At 37.3% G+C, this 16357-nt stretch overlaps 2 protein-coding genes across 2 annotated transcripts in view; one reads left to right on the top strand and one right to left on the bottom strand.

Annotated features, from left to right (window-relative positions):
* Positions 1 to 8328: 8328 nt before the first annotated feature.
* Positions 8329 to 9925, top strand: LOC135138015 (serine palmitoyltransferase 1-like). The gene is made up of 3 exons (XM_064067830.1): positions 8329 to 8449; positions 8667 to 8944; positions 8989 to 9925. Exons 2-3 carry the CDS (start codon positions 8710 to 8712, stop codon positions 9903 to 9905), a joined length of 1152 nt encoding a protein of 383 aa, XP_063923900.1. The 5' UTR covers positions 8329 to 8449; positions 8667 to 8709; the 3' UTR covers positions 9906 to 9925.
* The window catches only part of LOC135138014 (AP-1 complex subunit beta-1), a 28303-nt gene continuing 21866 nt past the window's right edge, over positions 9921 to 16357 (bottom strand). Inside the window, exons 6-9 of the mRNA XM_064067829.1 lie at positions 11608 to 12372; positions 10934 to 11535; positions 10657 to 10878; positions 9921 to 10607 (exon numbers count right to left, since the gene is read on the bottom strand). Of these exons, the coding sequence (XP_063923899.1) occupies positions 10038 to 10607; positions 10657 to 10878; positions 10934 to 11535; positions 11608 to 12372 (2159 nt within the window). The 3' untranslated portion in view covers positions 9921 to 10037. The remainder of the gene's footprint in view (positions 10608 to 10656; positions 10879 to 10933; positions 11536 to 11607; positions 12373 to 16357) is intronic.

Below are 16357 nucleotides of genomic sequence, written 5' to 3'. Positions count from 1 at the left end.
TAAAAGACTAGAGGGTCCCCGCAGTATGTGTGTAAAATTTCAAGCCCCACTACCCATTAGTTTTGATACATTTGAGGAATAATATTTGAAAAATTATGGACTCATCATGCCTGTTTAAAATTGAAAATCGAACGGCAATAAAATTCTTATCAAAAGATGGAATTGCTCTAAAGGGTATTAAGGACAGGATGGTTTTTGTGTTTGCTGAAGCTTGTCCTTCACATTTTACTAAAAAAAATGATCACAGTTATTTCGCATGGGGTAAGAAACCCTTGAAGACGAACCAATCTTCCAAAAAAATCATGGCCACAATTTTTTGGGACTGTAAAGGCATGTTGTTGATTAATTTTAAAGGATGAAATACCACTGTCAACGCTACATATTATGCTTACTTACTGCATAAATTAGGAGACCGTATTTGGGAAAAAAGGCCGAGAAAATTAACAAGAGGCGTTCGATTGCTTCATGAAAATGCGCTCGTTCATACCGCATGTCTTTCTCAAGCTGCTATAGGGGCCTGTGACTTCGACTAACTTGATCACCCACCCTACAGTACTGACTTAGCTTCGAACGATTATTAACTGTTCTCTAAGATAAAAAACGACTTGCAGGGAAAACGTTTTGGACGGATAAAGAGGTGCAAACGGCAGTACTACATCATTTTAGTGATAAAGATTCAAATAATTTTTTTAAACGCATAGAGCTGTTAGTTGAACGTAGTTTTGAATGTATTGAAGTTAACAGAGATTATGTTGAAATATAAATATTTAATTTTTTTCCATCAGGTCTCTTTCTTTGTTAGGCCGAGAATATTTGGCGCTTACCTCGTAAATGTTTTCCATTCTGATATATTTGCATTCACTGAATCGTTTCTGAATGACACAGTTCTAGACTCAGAAATATCAAGTAATTACACAATATATAGAAGTGACAGAAACTTTTCTCGTATTAATTGTACAAGAGGTGGAGGAGTCTTAATAGGAGTTAATCCTTCCTTTACTTCATGTAAGCTCGACATTTCTAATTTAGGTTTCGATTCCGTGCCAATGATCGATATTCTAGTTGTCAAAATTAACTCTTCCTTCCAAAATTTTTACGTAGTGGTTGCATATGTACCTCCTAGTCCAAGAACATGTGTGGAAGACATTGATGTATTTTTTGAATACTTAATAGCTCTTTGCTTTACTCTCGAAGGGGACGTAATCATCCTAGGTGATTTTAATATTCCGGCATACTCAGACTCCTTAATGGATCAAATAGGTAGTGATGGAAGGTTAAAGCCCCTTTTGAATTTCTTAGAGATGAGTGGCTATCGTCAATATAATTTCGTACGGAATTCTAATTTGCGACTATTAGATTTAATTTTGTCTAACATTGAATGCAGAGTATCAAAAGCTACTGATGTTTTACTTGATGAAGATCATCATCATCCCAGTCTTGAGATATTTATAAAACACAAATTATCATCTAAAGAAAAAAAAATATGTAACGGCAACTTTAAATCTTACAATTTTCGACATGCAGACTTTGCCGTCTTATATGACATGTTACTAAACGTTGATTGGTCGTTTCTAAAAGACATTACGGACCCTAATAAGGCAACATTGCAGTTATATTCCCGACTAGATAAAATCTTTGAAGTTTGTGTTCCTATGACAAAGCGTTTCAATAAAAGACAATATCCGCCCTGGTTCACTGTAAATATAAAACAAATGCTAAAGCTAAAATGGAAATTTTGGTTGAAATATAAACGGTTTAGGGATCCTGCGGTATACTCCAAATTCAAGATTTTAAGATCACAAATCAAAATTGAAATAAAAAATGCATATAATGTATATTTAGAAAAAACTGAAAGTAATATACAGTCAGATCCTACACAATTCTGGTCCTTTGTTCACAGGTTGAGATCTCAAAATGTTATACCAGGAGTGATGACTTATGATTCAAAAGAGTTAAATGATCCGTTATCAATTGTCAACTCTTTCGCAAAGTTTTTTCAACAGCAATATATTCAGTCTCAAGCTTCTGCTGTACATACCATACCGTCGCTTCCTAATTTAAACATTTACCATTATAGTGAAGAGGAGGTGTATCAAGCACTGTTAAAACTAAAAAATAAAATGACATCTGGGCCAGACTGTATTCCAGCTTTTATTCTGAGAGACTGTGCTAATATTTTCAAATCTCCGCTTATGCTTATTTTTAACATGTGCCTCAACTCTGGTGTGTACCCCTCACTATGGAAACAGTCCTCTATTTGTCCAATATATAAAAAAGGGGATAAAAAACAAATTGAAAATTATCGTCCCATCGCTCTTTTGTGCAATTTTTCCAAGGTGTTCGAGATCTTGCTACACAAGAGTATTATGCGTCATGTTCAGTCCTACATCTCACCACTGCAACATGGTTTTGTTAAGGGTCGTTCCACTGAGACCAACTTATGTTTGTTTACACAATTTTTATCAGACACAATCGACACCGGCCACCAGGTGGATACGGTGTACACCGATTTTTCGAGAGCATTCGATAGGATTGATCATTTTAAGTTAATTAACAAATTAAATTCTTTTGGTTTATGTGATCGTCTATTAGACTGGATGAAGTCGTATCTTTTTGGTAGAACGCAGTTTGTGATCTGTAAAGGATTTAAATCGGTAGAAATAAATACAACATCAGGCGTTCCTCAAGGATCAGTTCTTGGGCCTCTTTTGTTTATCCTTTTTATTAATGACATAACATCTTCATTAGAAAGTCGTTGTTTACTATATGCGGACGACTTAAAAATATTTCGAGTAATAAGATGCATAGACGACTGTCTCACATTGCAAAATGACCTACACAGGTTATTAGTTTGGTGTTTGGAAAACGGTCTTTTATTGAATATTGGTAAGTGTGGCGTGATGACATTTTCTTTGAAACATATACTCCTCTTGTTTGATTACATGATTGACGATGTAGTATTACAACGATTTGACGTTGTCAAGGATTTAGGAGTGATATTTGACAAGAAATTGTCATTCAACAATCATGTAGAAACAATGATCATGTCAGCGTCGAAATCTCTCGGCTTTGTCTTACGCAATGGTCGTAATTTTCGCAACAGCGAAACATTATCAACATTGTATTTCGCGTTTGTGAGAACTAAATTAGAGTATGCGTGTAATATATGGGCCCCAGGATATATGATATATGTTAACATGATCGAAAAAGTTCAGAGAAAATTTTTAAAATTTTTACATTATAAGAAATTTGGTTTCTACCCTCCAAGAGGTTTTCCTGAAGAAGAACCTTACCCTCTAAGAAAGGAGTGGGTGGGTGGGCGGGGCTAATACCTGTTAGGATAAGACCGATTTTGGCAAATGGGATACCTTCTAAGAAAAGAGAGTGTGGGTGGGTGGATGGGGCTAGTTGCGGCTAAGATAAAACTGATTTTATCAGGTACTAGCCCCGCCCACCCGCCCTCTCTTTTCTTAGAGGATATCTCATTTGCCAAAATCACTCTTATCTTAGGAGGAACTAGCCCTGCCCACCTTCTCTTTTTCTAGAAACTATGTTATTTATCAAAATCGTTCTTATTTTAGAAAGTACTAGCCCCGCCCACCCACCCTCTCTTTTCTTAGAAGGTATGTGATTTGCCAAAATCAGTCCTATCCTATCTAGTAGCTGCTAAGATAAAACTCATTTTGCCAAATGATATACCCTCTAAGAAAGAAGTGGGTGGGTTGGCGGGGCTAGTACCTGTTAGGATAAGACCGATTTTGGCAAATGAGATACCTTGTAAGAAAAGAGAGGGCGGGTGGGTGGGCGGGGCTAGTAGCTGCTAAGTTAAAACTGATTTTGGCAGGTACTAGCCCCGCCCACCCGCTCTCTCTTTTCTTAGAGAGTATTTCATTTGCCATAATCACTCTTATGTTAGGAGGAACTAGCCCTGCCCATCTTCTCTTTATTGAGAAAGCATGTTATTTATAAAAATCGTTCTTATTTTAACAGGTATTAGCCCCGCCCACCCACCCTCTCTTTTCTTAGAGGGTATGTGATTTGCCAAAATCAGTCCTATCCTATCTAGTAGCTGCTAAGATAAAACTGATTTTGGCAAATGACATATCCTCCAAGAAAAGAGAGGGTTGGTGGGCGGGGCTAGTACCTGATATGATAAGACCGATTTTGGCAAATGAAATACCTTGTAAGAAAATAGAGGGTGGGTGGGTGGGGCTAGTGGCTGCTAAGATAAAACTGATTTTAGCACGTACTAGCCCCGCCCACCCGCCCTCTCTTTTCTTAGTACCTCCTTTGCCAAAATCACTCTTATCTTAGGAGGAACTAGCGCTGCCCATTTTCTCTTTTTTTAAAAGGCATGTCATTTATCAAAATCGCTCTTATTTTACCAGGTAGTAGCCCCGCCCACCCACCCTCTTTTTTCTTAGAGGGTATGTCATTTGCCAAAATTAGTCTTATCCTATCTAGTACCTGCTAATATAAAACTGATTTTGGCAAATGACATAGCCTCTAAGAAACGAGAGGGTGGGTGGGCGGGGCTAGTACCTGATATGATAAGACCGATTTTGGCAAATGAAATACCTTGTAAGAAAAGAGAGGGTGGGTGGGTGGGGCTAGTGGCTGCTAAGATAAAACTGATTTTAGCACGTACTAGCACCACCCACCCGCCCTCTGTTTTCTTAGAGGGTACCTCATTTGGCAAAATCACTCTTATCTTAGGAGGAACTAGCCCTGCCCACCTTCTTTTTTTTTAGAACGTATGTCATTTATAAAAATCGCTCTTATTTTAGCAGGCACTAGCCCCGCCCACCCACTCTCTCTTTTCTTAGAGGGTATGTCATTTGCCAAAATCAGTCTTATCCTATCTAGTACCTGCTAATATAAAACTGATTTTGGCAAATGACATAGCCTCTAAGAAACGAGAGGGTGGGTGGGCGGGGCTAGTACCTGATATGATAAGACCGATTTTGGCAAATGAAATACCTTGTAAGAAAAGAGAGGGTGAGTGGGTGGTTGGGGCCAATGGCTGCTAAGATAAAACTAATTTTAGCAGGTACTAGCTCCGCCCACCCGCCTTCTCTTTTCTTAGTACCTCATTTGCCAAAATCACTCTTATCTTAGGAGGAACTAGCCCTGCCCATTTTCTCTTTTTTTAAAAAGTATGTCATTTATCAAAATCGCTCTTATTTTACCAGGTAGTAGCCCCGCCCACCCACCCTCTTTTTTCTTAGAGGGTATGTGATTTGCCAAAATCAGTCTTATCCTATCTAGTAGCTGCTAAGATAAAACTGATTTTGGCAAATGGCATAGCCACGAAGAAAAGAGTGGGTGGGTGGGAGGGGCTATATTTCAATGGGCGATTCTGGAAAAACGATTGGAGTTATCAAAGAAATGAGGCCGAAAATAACCTTTGCGTGCTGAAATCAATAAGACTCTTTGGTTAAATTTCGAAAATTGTCGAAAATGGGTCCAAATTTGCATTGCTTTTTATTGAACACAGAAATCTACTTCTCTGATATATCTTTTTTACATAATTTAGTACCCAGAACAACAATTTGCGTAAGTGAATATTTAAATAAACTACATAAATAAAGATTTATTGCCCAATTGCAAAAATAAAGAAAAAATATGTCCCAAATATCCATATAAACCAACTTTTAAAAATCTCAAAATTTGTTTTATTTTTTTCTTGTTCGAACATAAGGTTGTTATTAGTAGAAACTTGATTTTTATTGTAAACTATTAAAACCCTCTTTAAAAATATACTTTCCTAAATTCTGTGGTGACTGCATTTGAATCAGAACTTCGGGCTGAAAGAAAATTAACAGCGGCGCGAAATCACATTTAAATAATTTGAATAAAAAAAATGCAATCAAAAAAATCGTTAAACACAGGCAACCATGTGCACGTTAACGCTTTTTGGATAGTTCGTAGTCCTGCTGGGGATTTTAGTTATGGGGTTGGTAGGGAAAAACATGGCTGCTTGGTAGAGGGAAGTGAAAGCGTCACTTTTGGTGTGTTTGTTGTTAGTGTAACAACGTGGTGAGTTAGCTTGGTTAGTTTACTTGGCTTGGTAGTTAATAAAAGTAACGACGACGACGCCACAGTTTTTCCTAACACGCGCGGCTAATTCATGCTGCTTTCTAATCGGAAAAATTGTGAATTTTCGACCGACGCCAACCCGTGTAATTCACAGTTCATGTTCGGCGTTTAATCGTTAACTAGTTCTAACACTATCTAACATTAGGAATTTGTTTAGATAAACACTTAAAGGAGTTTTCATGTGAATTCACTTAGTCAGGACTCGTTTGATTTTGTTTATCTAATTATGAATGAGGTTTCTGGATGCTAATACTTAAGTGTTACATTATAACACTTTTTAATTCTTCACACAAGATTGCTAATAGTTCATTTACGGCAGTTAAATTAACCTAACGTTGCACCACCGTAGAAAAAGCCCGTAGAAAAGTGCAGCAAAAAAAAAATACAAAAACAAATTAACGAATTGTTTTAAGTAACTAATCACTTGGATCATGGCATAATGTAACATCATATAAATTCTTTGTTTGAATCGTTGATAAAGTATGGCATAATTGAACATAATGTAAACTCTTTGTTTGAATCTCATGTAAATTTGTTAGCTTTGCAATTTTCGCCTCTATCTCACAATTTTAACCTCAGTAATTTTCCTTGTTGTATAATTTAAATTGAACGTAAATTTCCATGCTCTGCAGTTTTAACCTCACCTAATATTTTATTTGCACAAGTTTATTTCACACCAGATCCTTTGTTTTTATAAATCTTTGCTAGTTTTTTTTTGTAAATATTCTGTTGATGAATATTTCCGTCATATAAATTATCTGATGTCCAATCTTAATCTCAAATAAGAATTATTTGTTGTTTAAAATTTCACAAGATTGTATGGCGAATTTAAATGTTGTTTATTGCTCTTTTTGAAGGTTTGTCACTTGTTCAGTTGTAGTTAATATCAGAATTATAAGAATTGAACATATAAATGGAATTGAGGTTAAATAACACAGAAACACGTGGTGGAAGCGGAGTGCACGGTTCCTAGTCGAGCTGCACAAAAATGCAGGTCAGAATAGAATTTAGGGGCGATAGAGATGACGTAACGTTGTCGACTTGGCACTCTTGGGGTGCTGGGCGACAGTGCTTGCGATAGATAGAATCACCGTCGTGGGTAGGAAAACAGCCACAACCGGGAGCCCCAAATTCCGCTCGTGCTACAACGCCCCCTATAGGTATTTTGTTACGCTCTAGAATGAAATTGACATAGCCGCTGCATAGTTTGTGTATTTGCATCCAGTTACTTTACTTTAGATTTTGTTTTGTTCTTATTAAATTTGTGACATTCAAATATTTGCATTGATTCAGGACGTTTAATTTGATTTCATTTAAAATTCATTCAGTTTTTTTTTTAAGCTGAGCACTAAGAAGGTCTTAAACCTGCGCAACTTAGTTGCAGCTTTTTTTTTCTTTTTTTTTTTGCCAGTGAAGGAATAAATAATTGTATGTCCTCCATAAATTGTGTGTTTTATTTAGTGGTACTTTTCCAACCTTGGGATCCACCTTTTGCATCTGAACACATGCCGCCATTTTTCAAAAACACAACGTAAGGTTCCATTTTGTTAGACGATCACAAGTAAGCGCAAATTTTGAATTTTTCGCGGGTTTTCAATTTTTTCTCACATGTCAATTTAAGGCGGGATGTTTGGGTTATCACAATTCGGCATGCACTTATTAAAATTAAACTTAAATCGTAAATTTGTATTGAGTATGCATAAATAAATATTTTATTATTATTATTATTATATTTCTAAACTTTTCAATAGGTCTAGAAATCTGTTCTATGAGCACTGTAAAAAATACGTTTTTAGGGGTTTTTTGTGAAGATTTATTTTTACTTTTTTTTTTTTTGAGGGACAGATATGTCAATTTGATATATATAGTGACACCCATATACGTTCTCCATTTACTCAGCAAAAATTAAAATGACGTCACCGGATTTTTAGGGGGGATGAAAAACAATTTACACTTTATTCTGCAACCTACCTACAACGTAATTCCATAGATGTATTGAGCTAAAGATACCGCGAGATCGAAAAAGAATTTAGTCAAAGTTGGTCATGCACGACAAGCCGTTTGTCGTAATTTAAATTTTTTATTAAATGTCAAATTGACAGTTTAAAATTAAAATTATGACGCCTACTTTTAAAAACACATCAAATGAATCAAAATCACCGGCTTTTCGTCTTTAACCAACTTTGACTAATTTCTTTTTCGATCGCTCTGTATAATCAGATAGACAGACAGAAACAAAAATGCTACTTTAAGATGTACATTTGCGAACGGTGTTATAGCAACACGTCAATAATTATTAAAGTGACGTTCCATAAAAAAATAAACGTGAATAGAAAGTGAATTCCTGAAGGTAAGTCAGTCCCTGCTTAACATAACGAATAATTTTTATATGACCTAATTAGTTGCAAATCATTAAAAAATAACGTTTTTTGTCAAAACTGCACCTTCATTTTTTCGCGTATTTAAATATATGATAAATTATACAACACGTGTAAATTATTACAAAAATAGTTGCTCGTCCAGTACCATTACCTTTATCTAATCTATCCCACTATTATAATTTACAGTTTAACTGCGACAAGTACGTCAAAATCTACCTGAACTTCTAGAATGTTCGACACGGCACTCTTCGAAGAACGCCTCAAAAACTTCACCCCTGAACCGTTAGTCCCTGTCGAAGCCACACCCCCTTCAGAAACACACACCGTCCAAGAAGACGCCACCACAATCGACCTCACCAAAGTAAACTACTTAAATTTTCTAAACAACGACGAAATCAAAAAAGCCTGTGAAGACGTCATCAGGGAGTATGGTGTGGGCACGTGTGGTCCCCCAGTTTTTTACGGTAAACAGTTCCTTCTAGTTTCCAGAATTCAAAAGTCGTTTTAGGAACAACCGACCTCCACTTGAAACTAGAGCAAAGCTTGAGCGAGTTTCTCCAGATGGGGTCGAACACAGCTTTGACCTACTCCTACGGTCTGGTCGCAATCTCCAGCTCCATCGCCGCCTTCTGCAAGGAAGAAGACTTCATTTTTGCCGACGAGCGCGCAAACGCGGCCATAGAACAAGGTTTGATTACATCCAGGAGCACAGTCGTCAGGTTTGGTCACAACGACCCGAACGACTTGAGGAAGAAAGCGGCGAAAAACGGGAACAAATCGAAAAAGTATCTGATTGTGGAGGGGATTTCGTGGACTACTGGTAAAGTGTGTCGTCTTCCGGAGTTTCTAGAAGTCGCTGAGGAGTTCCATATGCGGATTTTTCTAGATGAGAGTCACTCTTTGGGGGTTTTGGGTGCAAACGGGCGCGGGGTGATCGAGCACTACAATCTTGATCCAAATAGAGTTGATATGGTTATAGCGACGTTCGAAGGAGCGGTGGGTTCGGTTGGGGGTTTCGCAACCGGTCCCGACTATACCACGATTGAGCGTCTGCGTTTGTCTAGCAAAGGGTTTCTATTTTCGGCTTCGCTTCCGTCGTTTTTGGTGAAGGCGGTACTCAAAGGTATCGAGTTGATCGGGGATAAACCGAAACGGTTCGCGAAATTGGCGCAGTCGGTTCATCAGTTTCTCCAGGAGTGTGGGTTTGACGTGGTGAGTGATCCTGAAGCCCCGTTTAAATTAATTAGGTGCGAATCGGTTGACTTGGAGGGTCAGGTACACCACTATTGTAGGGATAAAGGGGTGTACTTTATTCATAACGAGAGTGGGTTAGTTTTGAATTTGAACATCAAGTTGCTTGAGGAGCCCGAGAGGCTGCAACGAGTGTTCGACGTTTTAAAAGAGGCTTCGAATGTGTTTTTGTAAATTAAGCAACTTGACTTAAGTTGTATCATCTTTATTAATAAATTTTACTAATACATTAGCTCATTTTAATAATTTCCATACATAACTCCTATAATAAAATAACACAAAACATGGAATGCTCTATCTACTCGTCTAAACGTTCTTAACTACTGCGTCGTACGCTTGGAAAACGTAGGGAGCCACCTCCACCGACCTTGACTTTAGGCTCAAAGTCGCGTGGTTTACTCCTGGCTGCAGCTTCAACTCCAACAGGACCCAAATGTTGTTCGTCAATTTGAGCGACTGGTACAACATATCTTGCCCCTCAACGTTTCGTTTGGCTATCGTGAAGATGTTGTTGTGTGTCATTTTCGCCGAAATGGCATCAGCGTTACCCTTGAGGTCGCTAAGCGTATATTGCACCTCGTTAGCCGAGGGTATATCGCGCCAGGTAGTCAAGAAGACGCGTTTATCTAGAGTGCCGTCTTCGACAAACAACACTTGAATGTGCATCTGGCAAGCGTAGTAGAACACGTCTACGTTGTTCTTCACGGCCACTTGTAAAGTCGTCAGGGGCTCCATACGCTGGACAGGGCCGTTAGTACTCAGGGGGAGGTTGTACTCGAGCGTCTGGCCTGGCTGGAGAGCCCCGAGGTTGAGCGGAGCGGCGGGGGCAATCCCGAAGCTGTTCTTGTTGAACTGGATGGCGAAGCCGCTCATAGCCTACGATTATTATTACTATCATTATTATTATTAGTACCCACCTTGTTACCTGCATAGCTTTATTCGTAAAGCTTAAGTCCATTGTCATTTGTCCGTTCCTCCTCGCGAATGTCCCCATGATCTCTAACCCTTTCCCCTTCTCAGCTGGTAGCCAACAGGTTTTCGGGGGCGTGTACATTGTGGGCGACGACGACAACCCGAATATGTCTCCTAGAAGGCCGGTGGTGGACGGAGCCACGCCCCCACTGGACAAATCCGACGCCCCACCCAACTGAAACCGAACACGTTTATAACCCCCACTTGGTGACTTGGTAAACCACACCCACCAGAACATCTAGTCCGCCTCCGAGTAGATCCACATTGCTGGTTGGCGGCGCCGCAGGCGCAGCCTGCGTCACCGTGCTCCCAATGTCCATCGACAACAAATCCCCGATCAGGGACTCCTGATTGGGGATCACCGTAGCCTCCTGGGCGTTGGTCTCCTCGACTGAGCCCTGCCTCGCCGGCAACGTCTTCCTAATCCCGGCACTCCTACCCTCCACGAAGGCGGTAGGCGGTTTATGGTAGACGCTAGCCAAAGACGAGATGTGGCAGATCAGCTCGTCGAGGAGCGTAGGCTCCAGGAGGTCGGTCTCCTCGGAAATGAGAGGCTTGTCGGCGAGCACCACCTCCTTGGCGGCTGCGGGGTCAGTACTCAACAGACGCCAGTAAATAAACCCGCGGTCGCGCAAATCGGGGTTGTCGGAGTCCTGGGTAGCCAAACTCAACACGTGCTGAACCAAGGCCTGGGTGTGCGCCGGACGCTTGAGGAAGAGCTTCACGACCGCGGTCAGCAACTGCAACTGGACTTGGGCATTCTCGTCGGCGAAGCCCTCGAGGAAGCTATCCAGAAGCTCGTCGGCGTTATCAATGCGCTCAGCATATTCACCTACCAAACGAACAAAACGCGTCAAAAACTGGTGCCCGAGGTCGCCGCCGTCAACCTAACCCTAGCACTCACCTATAATCCACACCATGCTCGCCCTCGCCTCCGGTTCATCCAAAGTATCCAAATTCTCGCACAGCGTACTAATAATACTCTCATACTTATTCGGATACTTCCTGAATATGTCCTTGATCACCACGATCGCCTCCTGCACCACGTAGTTCACTTTCGTCTGGATCAAATCCAGGAGCGTCGAGACGCACCTCTCCGCCGACGGCTCCACCTTGATGGCGCACCGCCCGATGGCCCGCACCGCCTTGCGCACGAAGTCCACGTCCACCTCCGTCGCGTACTCCTTCAGCTCGCTGAGGACCTGCGCGATGTTGGCCTGCGACGCCAGCCGGATCATGATGTCCAGCTTCTCGAGTTTGACGTAGATCGGGTCGTTGTACTTGACGAAGAACACCTTCATTTCGTGCTTGAGGATGTCGGGCTTCTTCTGGACGATGAGGTTGATGTTGCGCAGGGCCACGTACTGGACCTCGGGCTCGGAGGAGAGGAGGGTGACGAGGGGCGGGGCGAGTTTCTTGCTGAGGGTGCCGCAGAACTCGGTGTCGCCGGCGAGGATCTCCATCATCTTCATGAGGACTTTGACGGCCGAGAGGACGACGGCGGCGTTGGCGTGGGCGAGGCGGGGGGTGATGCGCTCGCAGATGCTCTGGGCCTCGCGCTCGTCCTTGGGGTTGTAGTTGGAGAGGGAGTCGAGGATGAAGACCTGGCCCCATTCGGTGCACTCGTTGAGGGCGGTGAGGAGTTTGTTGATGGTGGCGTGGTTGAGTTCTGGAAAGGGGAGAAGAACGATCAGGTACTACTACTACGTCCTATGAAGAAGACCACAAACGTCTATAGTGAATACTTAAAAAATGGTGAAGATCCTAGTGACGTTTTGAAATAAGATGAAAGAATTTGAAGGAACTTGGAGATCATGTGGTGCTCTAATTTTGAACCAATACGAAAAATTCTTGGGCTTACAAGAATCTTGGGGATCCTTGGACTTTTTAAAGAATTTCAAACAATCTACGAACCCCTAGTGTTTTACAGAGAAAAAATGTTCTATCAGTGTTAATAAGAAGCTTAAGTTCAAGTGTTTATGTTTATATATCGGAAGAATGTCACGTGGAAGTTACTTTGACTTAATTAAACAAAGAATCAAAATTATATATGCCGTTTAGTAGCAAAATAGTACTATATTTTTGGGAAAATTTGAACATTTAGCGAAAAAACTCACAGCGGATTCATACATCACAAGTATAGGAATATATTGTTAAATAACAATTGAAAAATTCCAAAACTGAATTCTCGAAAAATTGGAAGATCGCTAAATCGAAAAAAACGAAAAGTCGAAAAATGAGGAAAACCTAGAAATCGGAAAATCAAAACATCGAAAGATCGAGAAATCCAGAAACTGAAAGGCCGAAAAATCAAGAAATCGAAATAGCATAAAACCGACAAATCGAAAAATTAACAATTAAAAACCTAGAAAATTTCCACTAAAAAAAAAACAAAAAATTATAAATAAATAAATAAAAAAAAATAAGAATTAAAAAATCGAAAAATTGAAGGATCCAAAATCTGAAAAATCCAAAAATTCAGGAATTAAAAACATAAAAATCGAGAAATCGAGACATCGAGGATTCGAAACATCGAAGTCTAAAAATCCGAAAAGTCCAAAAATCAATCGAAAATTGGAAAATTTAGAACCACCAAAAATTTGTATTCGAAAACTGAAAAATCGAATTAAAAAATCCCAAAACAGAATCGAACAATTGAAAAGTTGAAACATAGAAAATTTGGAAGATCGATAAATCGAAAAACCCAAAAGTCGAAAAATCGAAAAACCTAGAAATCGTAAAATCGAAACATTAAAAGATCGAGAAATCGAAAAATTAAAAATTGAAAAGTAAAAAATTTACAATAAAAAAAAATCAAAAAATCAAAAAACCTGAAAAATCGAAAAATCGCGAAACTGAACAATCGGAAAATCTAAAAATTGAAAAATTCATAAATCCAAAATTGAAAACTTGAAAATCTTGAAAATACAAGTATTTTCAAAATCAAAAAACCGAAATGTCAGGAAATTGTTAAAGTGAAGTATTACAAATTTAAAAATAGCTAAACATCGAAAAATGTGAACATTTTAAAAATCGAAAAACTGTAAAATCAAAAAAATTGAAGAATCGAAAAACCGAAAAATTGATGAATGATGAATTCTCGAAAAATTAGGAAATTAGACACATGAAACGTCGAAACATAAAAAAATTGGAAGATCGATAAGTCGAAAAATCGAAAAACCTAGAAATCGTAAATTTGAAACATCAAAAGATCGAGAAAGCGAAAAATTGAAAAATCGAAAAACTGAAAAATCAAGAAATCGAAACAGCATAAAATCGACAAACTCAAAAATTAAAAATTGAAAAATAAAAAATTTACACTTAAAAAAATCGAAAAATCAAGAAAATTGAAAACCGAAAAATCGCGAAATTGAATAATCGAAAAATCGAAATCTCGATAAATCCAGAAATCGAAAAATTGAAAAATTCAAAATTAAAAAATCCAAAAATTTAACGACCGAATCATCAAAAAATTACAAAATCTAAAATGTTGCCAAATTGAAGAATCGAAAAACTGAAAAATCGAAAACCTAAAAAATCGAAAAATTCATGAATTGGAAAATTGAAAAATCGAGAAATGGAAACATCAAAAATTCTAATCGATTAGTCGAGAATTCGAAAATTTAAAAACACTAAAAATGAAAATATCGCAAAACTGAAAAACCGCAGAACGGAAATATTGAAAAATTGAAGAATCGAAAAACCGAAATATTAGCAATCGAAAAATTCAAAAATTCAGAAATTCAAAAAAACCTCCCAAAATTGAAATCTTGAAAAATTGGGAAATCAAAAACTTGAAAAATCGAGAAACAGAAAAATCAAAGAATCCAAAAATTAAAAAATCGAAAAATCTAAAGACCGGAACATCACAAAATTACAAAATCTAAAATATAACTAAATTTTATTTTAACAGAGAAATTACAGAGTAGAGGAAAAAAAAAATCCTGTCAAATTGAAGTCAAATTGAAGAATCGAAAAATTGAAAGATCAAAAACCTGAAAAACCGAAAAATTCAGGAATTGAAAAACATCAAAATCGAGAAATCGAGACATCGAGCATTCGAAACATCGAAGTCTAAAAATCCGAAAAGTCCAAAAATCAATCGAAAATTCGAAAATTTAGAACCACCAAAAATTTGTATTCGAAAACTGAAAAATCGAATTGAAAAATCCCAAAACAGAATTCTCCGAAAATTTGGAAATCGGACAATTGAAAAGTTGAAACATAGAAAAATTGGAAGATCGATAAATCGAAAAACCCAAAAGTCGAAAAATCGAAAAACCTAGAAATCGTAAAATCGAAACATTAAAAGATCGAGAAATCGAAAAATTAAAAATTGAAAAGTAAAAAATTTACAATAAAAAAAAATCGAAATATCAAAAAACCTGAAAAATCGAAAAATCGCGAAATTGAACAATCGGAAAATCTAAAAATTGAAAAATTCACAAATTAAAAATGTCGAAAAATTTGAAGACCGAAACATCAAAGAATTACAAAATCTAAAATGTCGACAAATTGAACAATCGAAAACCTGAAAAATCGAAAAATTCAAGAATTGAAAAACTGAAAAATCGAGAAATCGAGAAACGGAAAAATCAAAAAATGTAAAAGTCGCAAAGTCGAAAAATCGATTAATAGAGAATTCAAAAATGTATAAACGGCAAAAATTAAAACATCGAACAACTGAAAAATCGTAAAAAGGAAATATGCGAAAACTGAGAAACCGAAAAATAAAAAATCGAGAAATTGAAGAAAAATTTTCAAAATTGAAAACTTGAAAACCTTGAAAATACAAATATTTTCAAAATCAAAAAACCGAAATGTCAGGAAATTGTTAAAATGAAGTATTACAAATTTAAAAATAGCTAAACATCGAAAAATGTGAACATTTTAAAAATCGAAAAATGGTAAAATCAAAAAATGATGAATGATGAATTCTCGAAAAATTAGGAAATTGGACACATGAAATGTCGAAACATAAAAAAATTGGAAGATCGATAAGTCGAAAAACCTAGAAATCGTAAAATTGAAACATCAAAAGATCGAGAAAGCGAAAAATTGAAAAATCGAAAAACCGAAAAATCAAGAAATCGAAATAGCATAAAATCGACAAATTGAAAAATTAAAAATTGAAAAATAAAAAAATTACACTTAAAAATCGAAAAATCAAGAAAATTGAAAACCGAAAAATCGCGAAATTGAACAATCGAAAAATCGAAATCTCGATAAATCCAAAAATCAAAAAATTGAAAAATTCAAAATTAAAAAATCCGAAAATTTAACGACCGAATCATCAAAAAATTATAAAATCTAAAATGTTGCCAAATTGAAGAATCGAAAAATTGAAAAATCGAAAACCTAAAAAATCGAAAAATTCATGAATTGGAAAATTGAAAAATCGAGAAATCGAGAAATTGAAAGAAATCGAAATAGCATAAAACCAACAAATCGAAAAATTAACAATTAAAAACCTGGAAAATTTCCACAAAAAAAAAACAAAAATCGATAAATAAATGAATAAAAAAAAATAAGAATTGAAAAATCGAAACATTGAAGGATCCAAAATCTGAAAAATCCAAAAATTCAGGAATTGAAAAACATAAAAATCGAGAAATCGAGGCATCGAGCATTCGAAACATCGAAGTCTAAAAAAC

Source organism: Zophobas morio, unplaced genomic scaffold, assembly GCF_036711695.1.
Source record: "Zophobas morio isolate AGI-343-1 ecotype UQ-CSIRO unplaced genomic scaffold, CSIRO_AGI_Zmor_V1 ptg000030l, whole genome shotgun sequence".
Classification (NCBI taxonomy): domain Eukaryota; kingdom Metazoa; phylum Arthropoda; class Insecta; order Coleoptera; family Tenebrionidae; genus Zophobas; species Zophobas morio.
Note: the sequence above shows the minus strand (reverse complement) of the source record. Positions and strands in the feature narration are given on the sequence as shown.